Consider the following 18,716-nt stretch of genomic DNA (forward strand, 5'->3'; position numbering starts at 1 on the left):
AACCCCATCTCAGCGAGAGGAGGCTGGGAACCAATAACAAAAACATAAGCCAATGGGAAGAAAATCTGAAAAATAATTGGACACACTGACATTTTTATGAATTAAAACGGTGTCGGGGATCGGTGGGGGATTCAATACAGGCCCATTCAATGTTGTAAATATCACGTGGAACACAGATTTCACCCCTTTATCAACCTCTCTGCGTAAAATGTTTATAATTATGACTAAATTGTGAACAACTACTATTTTGACATTTCGAACAATTCTTCAAAGATCTATACAAGTTCATTAAACTTTGTGGCCCAGTTGTATTTATCAGCGGTTTACATGAACTTACCCAGTATCAGCATCACTGCACATAACCATCCTTGGGATCTGGCTAGAATCCACCACTGTGTTTGCATAAACCTTATGATCCAGGCAGCTTCACAAGAGAGATTCAGGTGAAGTAGGATCTCCCACCCATTTGACCTCGTCCTTCCAATAAACCAACATTACCATTTTCCCATTTCCCTTTGTGTAATATTCTGATATCTGTTTTAAACTTGCTTCACAACCCTGAATACGTCCCCACTTGTCCTACTGCCTTGGCATAACTGAAAGTATTATTCTGGGTTTATTTTCTCTATCCACCTAAGCATCTTAAATACTTTTCTAAAATCACCCTTTTGAAAGATCTCTTTTTGAGACTGAATCATCCCTACATTATCCCGTCCCTTGTTATATACAAGCCATCTCATGATAAGATGGAATGAGCAGCACTGGCACTGTGCTTAGCACTGATGCTCACACTAGCCTTTTGGAGTGATTTAAAAGTAGAGGCCAAATAAATATCTGTCCGACACAAATAATAATGCAAGTTGTTTACGGGACTGAGAAACAGCTGTAAGCATTCCCTTGTGAATTAGAGATTAAAATGAAATAGCCATATGTGCACAGTATGTTGCTGTCAATATCCACTGCCACATTTTTATTGTTTATTTTTTGTAGCATTTGGAGACACATGTCTCAAAGGCTTTGGGTTTAATAGTCCAGAAATGTATGGCTACAGTAAATGTTTTCTGTATGTGAATAATTGTGGCTTTCATCATCCTAAGGGTCCATCAGGGCTGGATGGAGTTGCAGGTCCAGCCGGACCAAAAGGAGACAAGGTGGGTCTTTCACAGATTGTCATATGGTCCAACAGTGACAGGGTTGTTCACTGACCTGAGACACCCTGAGTAATCATATAGCATCTGAGTCACTACCCCGTGTGGTACGGTGTAGATGTAGAGCTCCATGAAACTCAGTAAAATGTTAATTGATGCCTATTCCCCCGAACAGAGGAAGGATGATTGTGTGGAAAGTTCGTACTGAAAAAGATAAAGGCCCACAATACAATGTTTACATCATAGGATGTGTAGAAGGGAATGTGATATCCTCTGGCATTGTGCTGAAATTGTGACCTGGTATGAACTGTGTTTTGCACTGTTTTGAATTTGAAATGAATATAACTTCTCTACCCACAGGGTGATCATGGTCTGCCTGGCCTCCAGGGAGCAAAGGTAATTGCAATGCGCATTACAACTGTCACATTGTGTTAGGTTACATAAGGTCTGAAATATTATCTAGTCTTAGTTGATAAAACCGTGGATGGGTCAGTGGATGGATGAGGATGGATAAGTGGATCGACTGGCTTCGGCCTTCTGCTTGTCCCTCATGCCCTCCATTCCGCCATCGGTGGCTGTGCTTTCAACCACTACACCCCTAAACTCTGGAACAATCTTCCTCTGTCCCTCCGCCTTACCTTACCTATCTTCAGGTCACTCCTAAACATCTTCCTCTTCTTACGGTCACCTCCCCCTGGTATCGCGATCCGCCACTGTCAAGTGCTCTGGGATGCTACCCTACGTGAGAGGACTTATATAAATGCACGTTATTGTTGGGTGGATGAGTGAGTGATTTAGGTAGTTGGTGAGTTTGAGAGGATAGGTCTGGATGGGTGAGTAGGTGTAGCCTGATTTACTACTTATTTTGTTGGGATTTATTACAAAGGATATAGCATCGATGGAAAGACTACAGAGGATGTTTGCTGGATGGTAACAGGGCTGACAGGTTGCTCCGAGCAAGAAATTTAATAGAGGTGTTTGAAAGGGTACCTACTTGTGATTGAGGCTGTTCCCACTGGTTGGGGAGTCTATAACCCGGAACATAAGTATAAAATAGTGACTAGGGGAACTAAAAGAGAATTTAGGAGGGATTACATCATGCAAAGGGTAGTGAGATTGTGGAACTCACTGCCTGAAACAATGATTGAATCAGATGGTGTAGATCAGTGGAGACCAACCTGTGGAAGTCGCCCATAGGGCTGTCAAGAAGCCCCCCCCACCCCCTCCGCTTGAACTTACACGTGAGTGTATTGGATCAGTGGTGTGTCTTCAGATTTTTCTTGAGTCATTTCTGGTAACAATCAAGTATTTAATCGAGTACGGTGCATTCAAGAGGAGGCTGGACCTTCACGAAAGGGAGAGGGGAATAGAACAACAACAACTTGCACTTATATAGTGCCCTCCATGCAGGGTAGCATCTCAGAGCGCTTAACAGTGCCGGAGCCTTGGGGAGGTGGCCGTAAGCACGGTAGAAGAGGAAGGTTTTCAGGTGGGACTTGAAAAAGGGGAGAGGGGGCAAGGCAGAGGAATTGAGGGAGAGTGTTCCACAGTTTGGGGGCATAGAGGCTGAAAAAGCGACCTCCAGTGGTGGAGTGGAGGGTGCGAGGGATAAGCAAGAGCCCGGTGCCAATCAAGCAGAGGCGCCAGATGGTGGATTGGGGAGTGAGGAGGTCAGAGAGTAGGGAGGTGCCAGGGAGTGAAGGGATTTGAACACAAGTGTGAGGATCTTGAAATCAATCCGTTCAGTGATGGGCAGCCAGTAGAGCCTGGCCAGAACTAGTGAGATGTGGGTACGGAGTTTGGTTCAGGTAAGTATGTGGGCAGCAGAGCTGGATTTTTTCCGATAGTAGAGCTGGGTAGACCAGTGAGGAGTACATTTGAGTAATCCAAGTGGGAGGTGACAAATGCATGCACAAAGGCTGCATTTGGGGTAAGCTACGGTCGGAGGCGGGCAATGCGGCGGAGGTGGAGGAAGGCGGTCCTGGTCAACGACTGGATGTGGCGGAGGAAGAAAGGCTGGGGGGTCGAACCACACACCTAGATTGTGCAATGGTTCAGTGAGTCTGAGGGAGAACCCAGGGAGGTCGAGGAGTTCAGATCCACAGGAGCGAAGATGTTGACAGGAGCCAAGGAGTATGGCTTCCGTCTTGTCCGCATTCAGCTGCAGGAAGTTTGCAATCATCCAAGCCTTGATGTCTGCCAGACAAGCTGACAAAACATTGGCAGTATGGGAGTAAGGAATGGGTGAAAACTCATGTGGAGTATAAACACTGGCTCGGACTAGTTGAGCTGAGTGACCTGTTTCAGTACTACATATTTTTTGTAAATCTATGTAAAAGTATCTCAAAATACAGTATATGAATTTTGCAAATGGATACTTGAAACAACTAAACTTTGTGTCCTTGTGACTTTCTAGGGTGACATGGGAGATAATGGACTGCCAGGTCCTGCAGGCAAACCAGGTCAGCCCGGCAAAGAGGGGCCAATGGGACCACCAGGACCTCCGGGACCTCCAGGACCCTCGAGAGCTTCAGGAAGAGAAGGGAGCGGGATCAGCTCCGGATTTGAGGTAATGTTGAAAGTACAGGGATTATATTGTTGGGGTAAAGATTTAAACCACAGACTTGTCAGGATAATGATGGGGCAATACAATACAATACAGTTTACACTTATACAGAGCCTCTCACATCAGGAGATTGTCCCAAAGTGCTGATAACTCTGGATGGGAGCTGAGCAGGAGAGGAGGGGAAAAGATGACTGAAAGCCCGGTCAAAGTGGTACATTTTGAAGGAGGGTGGGAGAGAGGGAAGGAGCAAGTTACAATGGACCAGGGCTTGGAGTTCCAGAGAAAAGGTGCCATGTGTCTGAAGGCCAGTCTGCCCATGGATAGAGTGGGGATGTGGCATAAGCCAGTGTCAGTTGAGCAAAGGGTGCAGTCGGGTTGGTACAGATGAAGGAGTTTGCAGAGATCAGGTAGATATCAGCCCATGAAAACATTGGGTATTGCAATTGTTTCTGTGGTCAGGTGGATGTCTGACACATGAGGAAACCCATCGCTATGCTTAACAGTAGCAGACTGAACCAGACAGAGGTTGATGCATGCTTCCCACAATGGAAATTCCACCAGTGGGAAATTTCCGCACATGGAAATTCCAACTCTAATGATAGAAATCCAGGATTGCAGATGACCCTGTGCTCTTTACCCTGTTCCAAATATGCAGTGCATAACGTGATCATAGTCAAAAAGGCAGAAGATGCGGTCAGCCCCCAACTCTGGGGCTAAATGCTCCTTAACCCACTTCCAACGTTTTGAGGCCCAAATTTTCACTTGGTCTTAGGCTGTCACGAAGAGTAGCCATATTTGCATACAAAAGCTGTCATACACTTGTGAATAATTACTTGTGAAGAGTTTTGAAGACATTTCAATGTGATAATAAAAATTCAAGGTCTTTCTTTCCAGCAGAGCGAAAGTAGTTGCTTGCAAGGAGACATGATTCACTACCGTTAAAATTGACGTACTCAATTGATTCTAATTAGCCTTACACACAATATATCAGTTGCATTGTTTTCAGCATCGTTCCAGACGTCTTGATGTAACTGCTTTTAAAGGACTGGATTTTAGTTTTCTTTATATTCCAACAGGATATGGAAGGTTCTGGTGCATTTGGACTACCGGGCATCCCGGGCAAGGCTGGACTCCCAGGTCCTCAGGGACCCCCGGTAAGGACATTAAATAGAATTCACAGTGAGTTGCGATTCCTGCTTTCTTACCATCTGCCATTATTGCTACCTTGTCTGAGTTTCCCATTCTACACTAAAATGTTTCAGATCAAGAAACACAAAACAAAGCCCATTTCAGTGAGCTTGTTCAGTAACCATTACGTGTTGAAATAAGCGTCCTCTCCGCCCCCCAACCCCAACTCTGTGACAATGGTTGGGTCTGAAGCTGTCCGCAGGCCCCCCGCCCCATTGAATCATGCCATTGGCATTCCAGTTAGAAGGATATCGGCTTACCTCATCAACAAAAATAAGAGTTTAGCTGGTAACCAACCTGCAGATCCAATGGTAGTTTCGGCTGCAATTTCCACCCAAATCCACTGCTCGGTTCAATAAAGGATTTCTCATCAAAAGTATTTGCATTTCATAGATAACAAACAGCGGGCATTTTTGCTTACCAAGTACCTAGAACTTGTTGCAGTTCAAACACAAGGAGATAAATCTACAGGATTTCTTAACAGGATTCCTGAGTAAGGAATCCCATTAGAATTAGAACATAAGAATTGCCAGACAAAAGAATACCAAGGTTCATCCAGTTTGCCTTCCACCATTCTGGCAGTCACATGCACATGTCATATCCTAAACTATGCACTATATTCCATGATATTATTCCTGACAATATAATTCTGTGTTGTTCTATGATATAATCATAGTCGATCAGTAGAATCTGCACCCCAGAATTGAATTGTCGCCCACAGACTGTGTGAAGGGTCTTAAAGGCAGAGTTGAAGGTTTCAGTAAGGCATGGAAAATGCCCTCTCTGTGGCTTATTTACAGGATACTGATCTGGCTCAGATTGAGTTAGATCCTTTTCAATACTAGAAAATAACCCTACTAGCCATCAATCCAAGATGACAGTATCCAGGACTTTTCAAGGCAGGTTTACAGAATACAATTACTCAGACTTCAGGGGTGGGATATTTTAACTTTAATTTGTTTATGAATACAACAATTTTGACCCCATAAAGTACTTTAAAATTTCCTTGTGTCCAATTATTTTTCTAATTTCTCCCCACTGGCATAAGCCTCTCTGTTGCAGCTCTGGCCTCCTCTTGCTTTGGTGCAGTTCCACAGGGACTGGTTGTCCTCTGGTACCCAGCCAAACTGGCCATGTGTGAGTGATGGCAGAGTGTCAGCAGGCCACTCAACTGTAGAGGGCAGTAATAGGAGGGCATGGATCACACCCAGTAAACAAACTTACACCAAGGGTTTTAACAATGAAATGATTAGCTTTTTACAGCCATCTTCTCCAGACTCCCCAACCTCCTTCTAGCACCCAGCTAATATATTGGTGCTGACTCATTAACCAGTTGCTGGTGCCCAATTAGCACTCAGGGCTGGAACTTCAAACACGCCTGATTGAAGTCCAGTCCTAGTAAGCCACCTTGACTAAGGCACCTTTTTAAAACAAGTCAAAAAAAGACACACTCCTTTACATATGGAAAGCACTGATAGGGTTTATCCCCCTGTCACACATAGCCGAAACAAGCCTGACCTGCCACCACTTGAGAGACAGAGCACAAAGGGAGAGGGACCAGGAGCAGGAACCAACTAGTTTTCCCCTCCCTAACCTCCCATGGCAGCCGAGGCTGAAATCTATTTTAAATGTTTGACGAGGTTTGTAATTACAAAGTCTTATCTACACTGAACTACAGAAGCCTAATAAATAAATACATCACTGTGTCTGTAGCAAAGCATTTTGTATGTTGGCACAGTACTGGTTGTTCCTGTCAGTGCATAGTTTGTTTTGATTCTCCAAATACTAAAATTTTAAATCCAGCAGTGTCCTCCCCACAAGGTTTTTCATCAGCTATGTCCCTGAGTAGATTGGAAATGTGGGGCAAGTCAAGTATCCGTTCAGCACTTGAACCGTGTTTCTCTTTACTTTCAGGGTGCTAAAGGTGATGCAGGTCCTTCTGGTGAAAAGGTAAGTCCAAGGCACCTGGTTATTTGGGTACTAAACTCTCCTTATGTGCTTATTTTCTCATCACTATAAATCCCTCAGCTCCACCTGGCGCTCAGAGAATCAAGAGGATTCAATGCTAATCTGTAATCATTCTTTAATGCGAGGCCTAGTCAGAATCACCAACCTGCCACCTGGAGTAATTAATGTCAGAATAATAATAATAATCCTTGCATTTGATCGCTTTTCACGTCGGGAGGACGTCCCAAAGCGCTTCACAGAACACACTGTAAAGTGAATTGACTGTATATTTGTGGGCGAACGCGGCAGCCAATTGCGCACAGCAATGTCCCACAAATAGTCGTGGGTTGAAAATGACCAATTTATTATTGTTTTTGGTTTTTTAGAGGGATTATTATTAGGCGTGTGGAGTAAGGAAACTTGCCCAAGGTTTTGCCCTGCCTGGAATTGAACTCGGGTCTCTCGCTTGCAAAGCGAGTGCTCTAACCACTGATCTATAGGACTCCACATCTAAAACCTATGGGATTAAATCTCCTGTCTGTTGTGATGCTACAGTGCAACTGTGCCTGTGGATCTCTTGCATTCAGCTTTCTTGCTGTGGCTGTTTCAACCTTTTCCTGGAGCACATAATGGGTAGTCACTAAAGAGAGGCTGTAAGCGTGTGAAATGGAAGAACATTTATTTATGCTGGTGCAGTACAGGTAGGTGCCTGCTGTCGAAGTTGAAGCACATTGTTAGAATTTTGTGGGAGGAGGTTGACTGTGCACCTCTCAGTGATAAATGTGACCACACCAACACTGGGCCTGTTAAGTTCCTTTAACAAGCACTTCCTTTTCCTGGCAAGCACAACACGTCACAAATTTATAGTAGTTCCACCATTCAACTGAGAATACATTGTCAGAGATTTGATGCTGAGAGAGGCAAGAAAAACTCGAACAAGGGTAAAAAGGCAAAAAGAAAAAGATCTGTAAGTCGGTGTTTTTCTGCCTGAAAGGACCCTGACCGTTTGCACGATGACAATCCTGAGGACAAGGCAGGAAGCCATTGACCTCCTAAAAGTGAAGTGATGCTGAGTGCAGTGCAGAATTATTGTCAATATTCACAAACCCAATTCATTATGTTAATTGCAGTCTCCACTTTGAGGGAATGCCCAACTCCATTTGACTTGCGAGATTCATGATATGGGTACCTGGAAATCCAGAATGTCAGATTAAAAAGCAAGTAAGGTGACCCAGATTTGCTCCTGGCTGTTTTACAAATCTCATAAATCATGGACAGCTGCTAACTAGAAGCCACAATTTCTCTCAATGTGTGAAAACATGAATGAGAACCACCCCTATTCCCACCCATTCAAAACTCTTATCTCAGCTCTTATGCTGGCATCCTGTTCAGACTGCAGGAGTAACCCATGCAATGCAATTCACATTTCTATAGAACCTTTCACAATGGAATGGCTTCTCAAAGAGTGTCACACAACTTGACTGGGAGCTGAAGTCATTGTCTTATGACCAATGCTAAGATGTTTGTCTCATTTGTTTCCAAGGGAGCTTCAGGTTTTCCAGGGCAAGAGGGAGAGATAGGACAAGCTGGGCTACCAGGACCAATGGTTTGTACTTCAGATTTTTTTGCTTTGATATTACTCTGCTGATGGAGAGTGCTAGGTATTCAAATTATGATCACAGATTGAGCAGTGAGGTTAAGTGACAGCCTCCATCGGAGGCTCTGCCTTCGTGATAGAAACGTTAAACGAGTGTTAATGAAGCAATAGCACTGCCTGCTCTGGTCAGATGTATAATCACGTGCGTCACCCTCCTGTCTCTGGAGACAGCAGTGAGGAGATAGCAGTGTTGCCAATGGCAGGAGAAGGCACCATTAGACTCTACCTAGGGTCTGAAACACAACCATTCTAAAGGAGATTTCTTAAATGAGGAAGGCGAGTGGTGACTTCTGGTTACCAGAGGTACGTGACAGTGCAGGAACTCTGCGCGGGGGGTAGCCCGGCGCGGAGGTGGGGGCAGCCTCATGTCCAGGCAGTGGAGTTTTTATTAAGCCACGTGAACCTTCAGAGCAGAGTTCCCGCACTGTCACTCGACGTCCATCTGCTTACCAGAAGAAGTCACCATTCATATTCCTCGCTTAAGAAATCCCCTTTAGAATGGCTGTGTTACAGACCCGAGATAGAATTTAAATAATGCCATAAATGCCAAATGAAATCATATCAATCCTCATCTGTGGTTTTTGTGGTTTAATGGGTTAAATGACTTTGTTTAACAGGTTCATTCCTCCCATTGCCCTTTGATATTGCAGCACTTACCCAACATTTGCTCTGGTCAGCTATTATTTGCTATCTGATCTTGGCCTGATCTGATTGCCACAACATACAACAGGGTTAAGTGTGCAAAGCAAGCAGAATCACATTGGGACACTTGAAAAACATGTGGATCACACATTGTTAGAAAGTCAAACAAATCGTACAATATGGGTCAAATGTGTTATCTTAGGAGAATTGCCGGATCAGCATAAAGCTAATTCAAACAACAGCTGAAACATAGTCCAGGGGCCAAAGAAGATTCAGTGAAAGTTTGCTTTAATATTTTGCTTACAACAGCATTATGTACAACGCAGTGGAGACAGTAGGCTCTTTGATTTAAGTTTAGTGTCTCTCAGTAGGAATGATGAAAAGACAATTCATGTACTGCAGACTGGCACCAGACAGAGATACCAGGGGGCTGGCACCAGAGAGAGAGAGAGCAGGGACTGGCACCAGAGAGAGAGAGAGAGCAGGGACTGGCACCAGAGAGAGGGAGAGCAGGGACTGGAACCAGAGAGAGGGAGAGCAGGGACTGGCACCAGAGCGAGGGAGAGCAGGGACTGGCACCAGACAGAGATACCGGGAGGCTGGCACCAGAGAGAGAGCAGGGACTGGCACCAGAGAGAGGGAGAGCAGGGACTGGCACCAGAGAGAGGGAGAGCAGGGACTGGCACCAGAGCGAGGGCGAGCAGGGACTGGCACCAGACAGAGATACCGGGGGGCTGGCACCAGAGAGAGAGCAGGGACTGGCACCAGAGAGAGGGAGAGCAGGGACTGGCACCAGAGTGAGGGAGAGCAGGGACTGGCACCAGAGTGAGGGAGACCAGGGACTGGCACCAGAGCAAGGGAGACCAGGAACTGGCACCAGAACAAGGGAGACCAGGGACTGGCAGCAGAGCGAGCGAGAGACCAGCGACTGGCAGCAGAGAGAGTGAGAGACCAGCGACTGGCAGCAGAGAGAGCAAGAGACCAGCGACTGGCAGCAGAGAGAGCGAGAGACCAGCGACTGGCAGCAGAGAGAGCGAGAGACCAGCGACTGGCAGCAGAGAGAGTGAGAGACCAGCGACTGGCAGCAGAGAGAGCAAGAGACCAGCGACTGGCAGCACAGAGAGAGAGAGACCAGCGACTGGCAGCACAGAGAGAGAGAGACCAGCGACTGGCAGCACAGAGAGAGAGAGAGACCAGCGACTGGCAGCAGAGAGAGCGAGAGACCAGCGACTGGCAGCAGAGAGAGCGAGAGACCAGCGACTGGCAACAGAGAGAGAGGGAGACCAGGGGCTGGCACGAGAGAGAGAGGGAGACCAGATGCTGGCACCAGAGAGAGGAAGACCAGATCCTGGCACCAGGGAAACAAGGACAGGCACTAAAAAGAAACCGATTAATTTTATATAAAACACATCACCCACTTTATACATAATTAGAGTTCAGCCCCTGCTTTATACACTTGAAAAGGTAGAGGGAATCATTTTCCAGTTGCCAGTAGAATGTAGTGAATAGAGAAACAGAATTGCTGTGGTATGAACATTGCGTGTCAGGGATGTTGAACACAGCACCAAAATAGTGGCCAAGGCAGTAAATCAATGCTTGAACCCAGTTAAGGCAGAGAAGTCTGTTTGAAGTACTCTGTACAAGATCATGTCAGCGGGGAAGGGTCTTCAGACAGATTATCCGAATTGAACACACGCATCCTTCACCTTGACAATGTGATCAATTTAACGGATTAATGGTGGTAATATTAATAATAGGTTCCAGTCCCCACACCATGGAAGTGAATAGCAAGCACAAAATTTACAGAGGCCATTCAAAAAAAGGTCTATTTTTTTCACAGAAAGTGGAACCTAGAAAATTACCAAGAATTTGATAAAAGAGCTAAACCAGTTCCTTAAATAAACATATTGCTGGAAGCTTTAGGGGAACTGAGTGGCTAGGGAAATGATGGTCTACTCTTGACTAAAGCCACTGCTGTATTGGAAATAAAGGTTTTATCGTACATTTTTCTCGGTATGTTTGAAATTCTTAGCTTTCCGTGCTTTAGTTTTGTTTGTTTAAATTGTTTTTAATAAAAACAGGCAGACCTTAGGAACATATTTATTTCCCATTGTAAGCCATAGTAATTAATGATCTCTTTTCTGCAGGGACCAAGAGGTGAGAAAGGTGAAGCAGGACTTAAGGTAAGACCTTTGGTGTGTCTGTGAAAGTTCAGAGATGTACGTGGACCCCATTCCAGCACTTTTTGATATAGTGGACCTGCACTAAGCTGAAATGGCTCCTGGCATTGACTAGTCAGCGTCCTCTGCTCAAGTCGTAGCCAACTTCAGAGTCATCAGGTCGTTGCTGATGTAACTTCCTGCACCCTAATGTTGGCGACCTGATGACTCGCAAGGCTGCCATTTTTTGAACCTTGCTTTTGACCTGCTCAGACATCGGCCCAGCTCACCTCAATCTAACCTGTAGTTTGTAACGTCCCTTTACTTTTATCTGTCGGATGTCATGTGGCTAGATTCCTATTTTTAATAAATGCCACAGGTTTCAAGCTATAGTTTTTTTTTCTAGTTTTATCTTGTTCAACCGTTCTGCCTCTGAGGGGAGATTTATCTTAGGAACGTTGTCGGTTTCTTCTTAACCTGAATTCAACCTTTCACTTTACGTGTTTGCGCCATTCCAAACTATCCACACTATCGACAGGCAGAGGGTGACACAACACATTGGTACACTAATACCTCGTGTCACCAGGTGGAAATCCGACACATTCCCTGCAAAGTGAGGTCTTTGGGTAAATTGTACTATCAAGTGAATCTGCCAGGCAGAGACACAGGGCTTCAATAAAGGGTACATTTCTTATCTTCTTATATAGCTTAGAACACGACATGTCCAGCGACTGCCAGGATGGTGGAAGGCGAACTAGATGGACCCTGATCTTCTTTCGTCTAGCAAATTCTTACGTTCTTATGCCTTTTCAGATGGATGTTAAAAGATCCTAAGACACTGTTCAAAAAGAGAAGGGAGTTTCTCCTGATGTCCTTGCCAACAACACCCCAAATAAAATTGGTCACCCATTTTATGGCTGTTTCTAGGACATTGCTGTACCCAAATTGTGCTGCCTTATTCACAGTAATATTCACAATACACAGGCTCAGTATTTTACAATGAAGCACTTGACACATCTTCCCAACATGAAAGGCGCTATACCAAATGTAAGGATTGTTAGTAAATAACTCCATGTCATTCCCGGCACAGGGTGAGCGTGGCCTTGATGGTGTTGGTAACCCAGGACTCCCCGGCCAACCTGGACCTCCGGGCCCCATCGTATCACTGCAGGACGTAAGTGAAGTGACACTCTAGGAAACGCTGAGTCCTTCTTTCTGAATTCACACAAATCCGTCCATCGCTGCGGGGAAGTTGAAGAAGCTCCGCTGATGAAGTAGTAACATTACTGCTTGCCTTGCCAGCAAACAGAGGCACCTTGTGATATAAGGTTCCTGCGGGGAACCCCTCATACCATACTCCGACCCACAAGACCTTGCCTCCATCTGCTAGATAAACAGAGGCATTGGGCAAGTTTTCTCACTCCACAAGCCTCTGTTTACCGAGCAGTAAACAGAAACTCCGTTGTTAGTTGATTGGCAGGTCACTTTTCCAAGAGTAACAATCCCTTCACAAACAAAATGTGGTCACTCAATCCACAAATGTTTGAAGGACACCGCAGTGTGCAATTGGCTGCCAAGTTTCGTCCACAAAATATACGGTCAATTCATTTTACAGTATATTCCTTGAAGCTATGTTCCTCGAGATGTCTCACGACGCGGTAAGGTGCTATACCAAAAGCAAGGATTACTATTATCTTTTTGGATCAGAAGTCTCGCGATTTGGAGCGCCATACGAGACATTCCCTTCAAGCAAACACACTAAGACACAAAGCAATTTCTCCCTTGGCATGGCACCAGTCAGCATATCTGTCATGGCACCGTTCAGAGCAAGACATGAGTCATGTTGCAACTTTCATCAGCAATGCTTTTTCAACACCCCAATTGTTTTTCGATAACTAGTTCAAATCCTCCTGTTCCATTTGTTCTTTCAGTTACTGCTGAACGATACTAAAGCATTGTTCAACTTCAGTGTTCAAGCACTGCCAGGACCACCAGTGAGTACTTATTCCATAAGCTAACTGGCAGATTGGAATACTTTACATCGGTTTGACTTGCGACGCCTTTGAACACATAATAAGAAGATTGACACAGCTTGTAACTCTGGAAAAAANTACTCTTTTTGCAAAGTTAGCTTGAGTAAATGGCTTTTAATTCTAAAATTTAAATGTTAAATTTATCGAATCTGTATTCAAATAAGTACAATGCATAACTAATTTTAAATAGGGGTTTTGTATAATATTTGAGTATAATGTAGGTGTAGTTAATTTGGAATAGATAACAACACCCTTCAGTTTGAGGTCAGTCAAAACACAATGATTTCATTGTGCCAAAGCAGGGTTAGGAAGGTGCATTTCAGTTTCATCATTCCACTAATGAACTTTAACTTGAGCCTCAGTAATGTAGATTCTCTAAATTAAACCATTACTGGACTTGACATTAAATTCCATGCATTATACTCAGGAATTCTGTGTCTTTGGCAGAACTTCAATCACACTCTCCCTCTTAACCACTAATAGGCACCTCAGTAACTTAATCGGATTTAAGTGCACTCAACAAAGGGCTTCTTCTCTCCCAGCTCTTTGTTCCTTTTGAGAGGCTGTGCGGGGTCGAGAGTATCTGTCCATCAACACTAAGTTATCTTTCTCAACCAGAGATTCTCGGAGTGCAAATTGTCTGCAACTCTGGCAGCTTCTGTGTTAGTGCCACAAACGTTGCTTTTTTGTGACGGTTGAGTGTGTAGGAAGAGATTTGCAGGAAAGTTGTGAATATAGCAAGTTCCCATGTATTGATTTGAAAGCACAGTCAGTCTGCGCTTTCAAATACATGGGAATTACACCAAGCTGTTCCAGTGAGGATACAAAATTGTTAGTGACTCGGAAACAAAACAGCAGGAAAATAACTGAGTAATTTTCCCACAGCACAAGGTTATATTGTCCAACAGCTGATATAGTAGAAGGTATACAATATGAAGCAATGGTGACCACACTAACCCACAGTAAACTGAAGTGTATGTAGATCAACTTAAACTGAAAGTGTACACTTTGTGTCCTAGAGTGTATGTCAGTCACCTTGCATTGAAAGTGTACACACCTGGAGTGTAAATATGGTATACTGAAAGCATACAAACATTGTATAGTGGAATAGATTTCTATGTGTATGAGTGGCAGATATACTGGAATAGGTACATTTACAATACATATCGGTAGCATATACACCTTAAAATAGGATAGATATACCATATACGGTATATAGGTAACATATAGTGGATGAGATATGTACTGTATGTGGATAAAACATATTCTGTATAGATGTGTGGTACAGGTAAAATACATACACTATTTAGTATATGTAGTGTGTGACATTTATGTTCTTGCACGTCACACATACTTGCTCGCATGTTAAGTGTATACTTGCATGTAAAGTGTGTATTTAGTCCCACATAAAATATGTGCTCTTTCACACAGAAAAAGTGTAACACTTGCTCACCCACACAGAAATGTATACTCACGTGCACCTAAAAATCATATAGTCGCTCGCATGTGAAGCATATTTGCTTGCAAGTAAAGTTTATACTTTAGCACACTTTAAAAAAGTATGCCTGCACACACATTAAAAAGTGTATCTTTTCTGCTCGTAAAGTGAATATTCACTCGCATGTGAAGTGCACATCAATGCAGCTGATATTTGAACAATAGCATTGACGCCTGTCCAAATGTATTGAATGAAATTGCAACCTGTCTGCCAGCTGTTTTGCATGTTCTCTTTTGTCTTTGCATCAGGGGCCAGAGGGCATGCCTGGTCATGCTGGATTTCCTGTAAGACTCTTTAATTTTCACTTACTTAGATGTTTCGTTTTCAGTCATTCGAATCTGAACCACCTTCACTTTGAACATTTGTTAAGCTAGATTTGTTTCTCATTATTGTTGAAGTTAGCTTGTAAATATAACAAGTAAAGTTTGGATGTAATATCACATGAATCACTTGTGCACTCTGTTTAACTAAATTGGCTGTTGCATTTGCTCACAAAAATACACAGTCGCACGGCTTCACAGTAGATTTTGAAATCAGGAAGTATTTTTTCACTCAAAGAATGGTAGTAATTTGGAATTCTCTCCCCCAAAAGGCCGTGGATGCTGGATCCATCCACACCTTCAAGAGTGAGGTTGATAGATTTTTGGTAGCTCAGGGTATTAAGGGATATGCGGAGAAAGTGGGAAATTGGAATTGAAAGGATTAGTTGAGGTACAGATCAGCCATGATCTAATTAAATGGCGGAATGGGCTCGAAGGGCTGATTAACCTACTCCTGTTCCTATGAAGCACTTTAGAATATCCTCCTGACTTTAAAGTCAGGAGGGAAGGATTATTATTATTAATAATACCAAATAGAGTGATTATTATTATATTAATTAATGATTTTAAATATTTGCAACTTTTTTTTCAAGAAAAATTTGACCGTGTAGGTGATCAACATCTAAAATTCGCTAATGTCCCTTCCCAATTGAATTGATCCATCTGGAAATGACTCCGCTTCACACAGGAGTCTTCAACTGTGGAGCAGAGGAATGAAGGAGCTTGCGGAGTCCTGAACTCACTGAGCCGCAACACTAAATGGTTGTTGAAGCCAAATCCATTATAGCATTGATAACAAGTCATGTCCCCTACCCTGCCCACCATTGGCAGTCAGGATTTCAGCCTTTCTGCCCCCACCATCTGGAACTCCATTTTTACAATATATTCTGTGAAGCTTTGAGATGTCTCAATGACATGATAGGGCACTATATCAAATGCAAGGATTATTATTATTAAAAAAGGGTATTGGATAAAGACTTACTGAAAAGTAATATTAAAGAAACTGGGAAATGGGAACTGCACCAATGGAGAAATGCCACCAGCAAAGATATGATGGGCTGACTCAGTGATTCTAATCCTGGAGGAAATGTCTCAGCCACAACATTGTTTGATGTCATATTTTACATGTGGTGTAGGTATAATTAGTCATTATTTAAACCAATGACAATCCCATGTTAAAAACTTTGTTGTTGTTGCTTAGTAAGATACAGGAGGTTGCTGAGCTCACTTACTCTGTGTGAGACCTAATCCTGTTGTTTGCTTTGATCTAATTATTCAGGGCCCACGGGGACCAAAAGGTGATCTGGGTTTAACAGGTCCACCAGGAGTAAAGGTATGTTCAGTGCAATGTTATTCCCATTGGGAAGCTCCTCTCGACTTATTGAGTAGCAGCAAACATTGTTTTAATTGTATTTGGTTTATGAGCTGGCACAAGTGAACATGTTGAGATGATCTTAGCATCGTTCTTGACTTGAAACTGGTGCCTGCCCTGCCTCCTGGCATTTTACCAGGAAAGTTGGTTTGTGGGCTGAATTATTCTTATGAGAAACATGCTGTAGCCTCAGCAGAGGAATGTGCAACTGGTATTTATATGATTGGGCTAATTTGGAATGCGAGGGATTTAAAAAAAATTCAGAGAGCAAGTTCAGCATCGTGGTTAAGATGAAGCGAAGTTTGTGCACTTGAGTTTGGAGGCTGATTGAGAGTAATGATCATCACATAATCATTGGCAGGTTGATGGATGATGTCGGGTGTCGATGTTGACATAGGAACCAGAGCTCAGACCACTTCCTGATCTTTTGGCAAAGTTTGAGACACCAGAGAATACACAAAATGTTTCTTGCCGGGGAGGATGGGAGGAGGAGGGGGTTTCCTTCCTGTCGAAATCCTTTTTCCCCCAAAAAAACATCAGTGGGAAATGTGACGAATTAATGATTTACTAAGGTCAGGCTACTTACTGGTATTTTCTGGTTTCACAATAATGTTTATCACAAACCTATGCTTGAGTCGATGATTATCTTTGGTTGTTTATATTGCAAAGAATTTCCTAATAGCTTTTGCACACATTAATCTGCCTGCCAGCTGAGGTTCTTCTTAAGCTATTTTGCTTTTCAGCCTTTCATTGCCATTATATCTTGTCTTTCAATTCTATTTTTACATAGATTTACACAGACTGTACAGTACAGAAACAGGCCATACAGCCCAACTAGTCAATGCCATTGATTGTACTCCACATCAGTCTCCATTCACTCCTTACTCCCTCGTATACCCTTATATTCCCTTCTCCCTCATGTCTGTATCTAGCTTCCTCTTAAATCTATACTATCTACTTCAACACCATTTCAGACAGTGAGTTCCACATTCTTACTACCATCTGAATCTTTAGAAATTCTTCCTGAATTCTCTTTTAGGTCTTGTATCTTATACTTGTGTTCCCTGGTTACTAACTCCCTAAGTAGGAATAGCCTATCTATGCTAAGCATATCAAATCCTTTTACAATTTTAAATATCTCTATCAGGAGCCCTCTTAAACCTCTCTAATAAAGAAAGGCCTAATTATCCAGTCTATCTGACAGCAGTAGCCTGCCAGCCCTGGTATTATCTTTGTAAACCTATGCTGTACTCTTTCCATCGATGCTATATCCTACTTGTAGTTTGGTGACCAGAATTCGATACAGAACTTCAAATATGGTCTAACTTAAGGTTTGATAAATTCAATATCAACTTTTCATTTCTATGCTCTGATATAGAACCCAAGACTCCATTAGTACTTTTATAGCCTTATCTACCTACGTAACAACTTTCAGAGATTTGAGGATCTGAATCTCCAGATCTGTTTGTCCCTCTTCTTAAGTTCCTACCATCTACAGACAGCCTTCTTTATTTTTTCTGCCAAAATGAATTGCTTTGCATGTTCCTATGTTAAACATCATGTGCCATAGCTGTCTGACCATTCTGCTAACTGGTGTATGTCTTCCTGTATTCTTTTGCGTTCCTCTTCATTATTTACCACAACCCCTCCTAATTCTCAATGCCTTCCACAAATTTGGACACCTCATCAACAACAACAACATTACATGTGTACAGATAGCGCCTTTCACGTCGGGAGGATATAGGGTGGGGAGCGGCCATGGAGGGCTTTGTAGGTGAGGACCAGGATCTTGAACTGGATCCTCTCAAGGATAGGGAGCCAATGGAGTCGGGCGAGAATGGGGGAGATTGGGGTCGCGGAGTTTGGTGCGGGAGAGGACATGTGCTGCAGAGTTCTGGATTACCTGCATCCTGTGGAGGGAGGAGTTGGGAAGGCCGACAAGCAGGGCATTTGCATAGTCGAGCCTGGAGATGATGAAGGCATGAACAAGAGTTTCAGCGGCCTGAGGGGTGGGGTAGTGGCGGAGTCGGGCGATGTTACGGAGGTGAGGGAAGGCAGAGCGGGTCATGGCTTGGATGTGGGGAAGACATTTGAGGGTCAAACAAGACACCCAGGTTCCTGACTGGCGGTGAGTTGTAGTGTGCAAACATGGAGGTTGATACTGCCAGAGCCTGAGGTGCAGAGGC

At 43.6% G+C, this 18,716-nt stretch overlaps 1 protein-coding gene across 4 annotated transcripts in view; it reads left to right on the top strand.

Annotated features, from left to right (window-relative positions):
- LOC103181551 (collagen alpha-1(XV) chain) overlaps positions 1 to 18,716 on the top strand; it is a 166,151-nt gene that overhangs the window by 120,663 nt on the left and 26,772 nt on the right. For 3 of the 4 annotated variants that reach the window (XM_042332513.1, XM_007898120.2, XM_007898122.2), the window contains exons 15-25: positions 1,098 to 1,151; positions 1,509 to 1,544; positions 3,565 to 3,717; positions 4,791 to 4,868; positions 6,817 to 6,852; positions 8,393 to 8,455; positions 11,296 to 11,331; positions 12,398 to 12,481; positions 13,239 to 13,301; positions 15,087 to 15,122; positions 16,438 to 16,491. In XM_042332513.1, the coding sequence (XP_042188447.1) occupies positions 1,098 to 1,151; positions 1,509 to 1,544; positions 3,565 to 3,717; positions 4,791 to 4,868; positions 6,817 to 6,852; positions 8,393 to 8,455; positions 11,296 to 11,331; positions 12,398 to 12,481; positions 13,239 to 13,301; positions 15,087 to 15,122; positions 16,438 to 16,491 (693 nt within the window). The remainder of the gene's footprint in view (positions 1 to 1,097; positions 1,152 to 1,508; positions 1,545 to 3,564; positions 3,718 to 4,790; positions 4,869 to 6,816; positions 6,853 to 8,392; positions 8,456 to 11,295; positions 11,332 to 12,397; positions 12,482 to 13,238; positions 13,302 to 15,086; positions 15,123 to 16,437; positions 16,492 to 18,716) is intronic. The other variant, XM_007898121.2, reaches the window with a different exon arrangement.

This window comes from Callorhinchus milii, unplaced genomic scaffold, assembly GCF_018977255.1.
Source record: "Callorhinchus milii isolate IMCB2004 unplaced genomic scaffold, IMCB_Cmil_1.0 Scaffold2, whole genome shotgun sequence".
In the NCBI taxonomy this organism is placed as follows: domain Eukaryota; kingdom Metazoa; phylum Chordata; class Chondrichthyes; order Chimaeriformes; family Callorhinchidae; genus Callorhinchus; species Callorhinchus milii.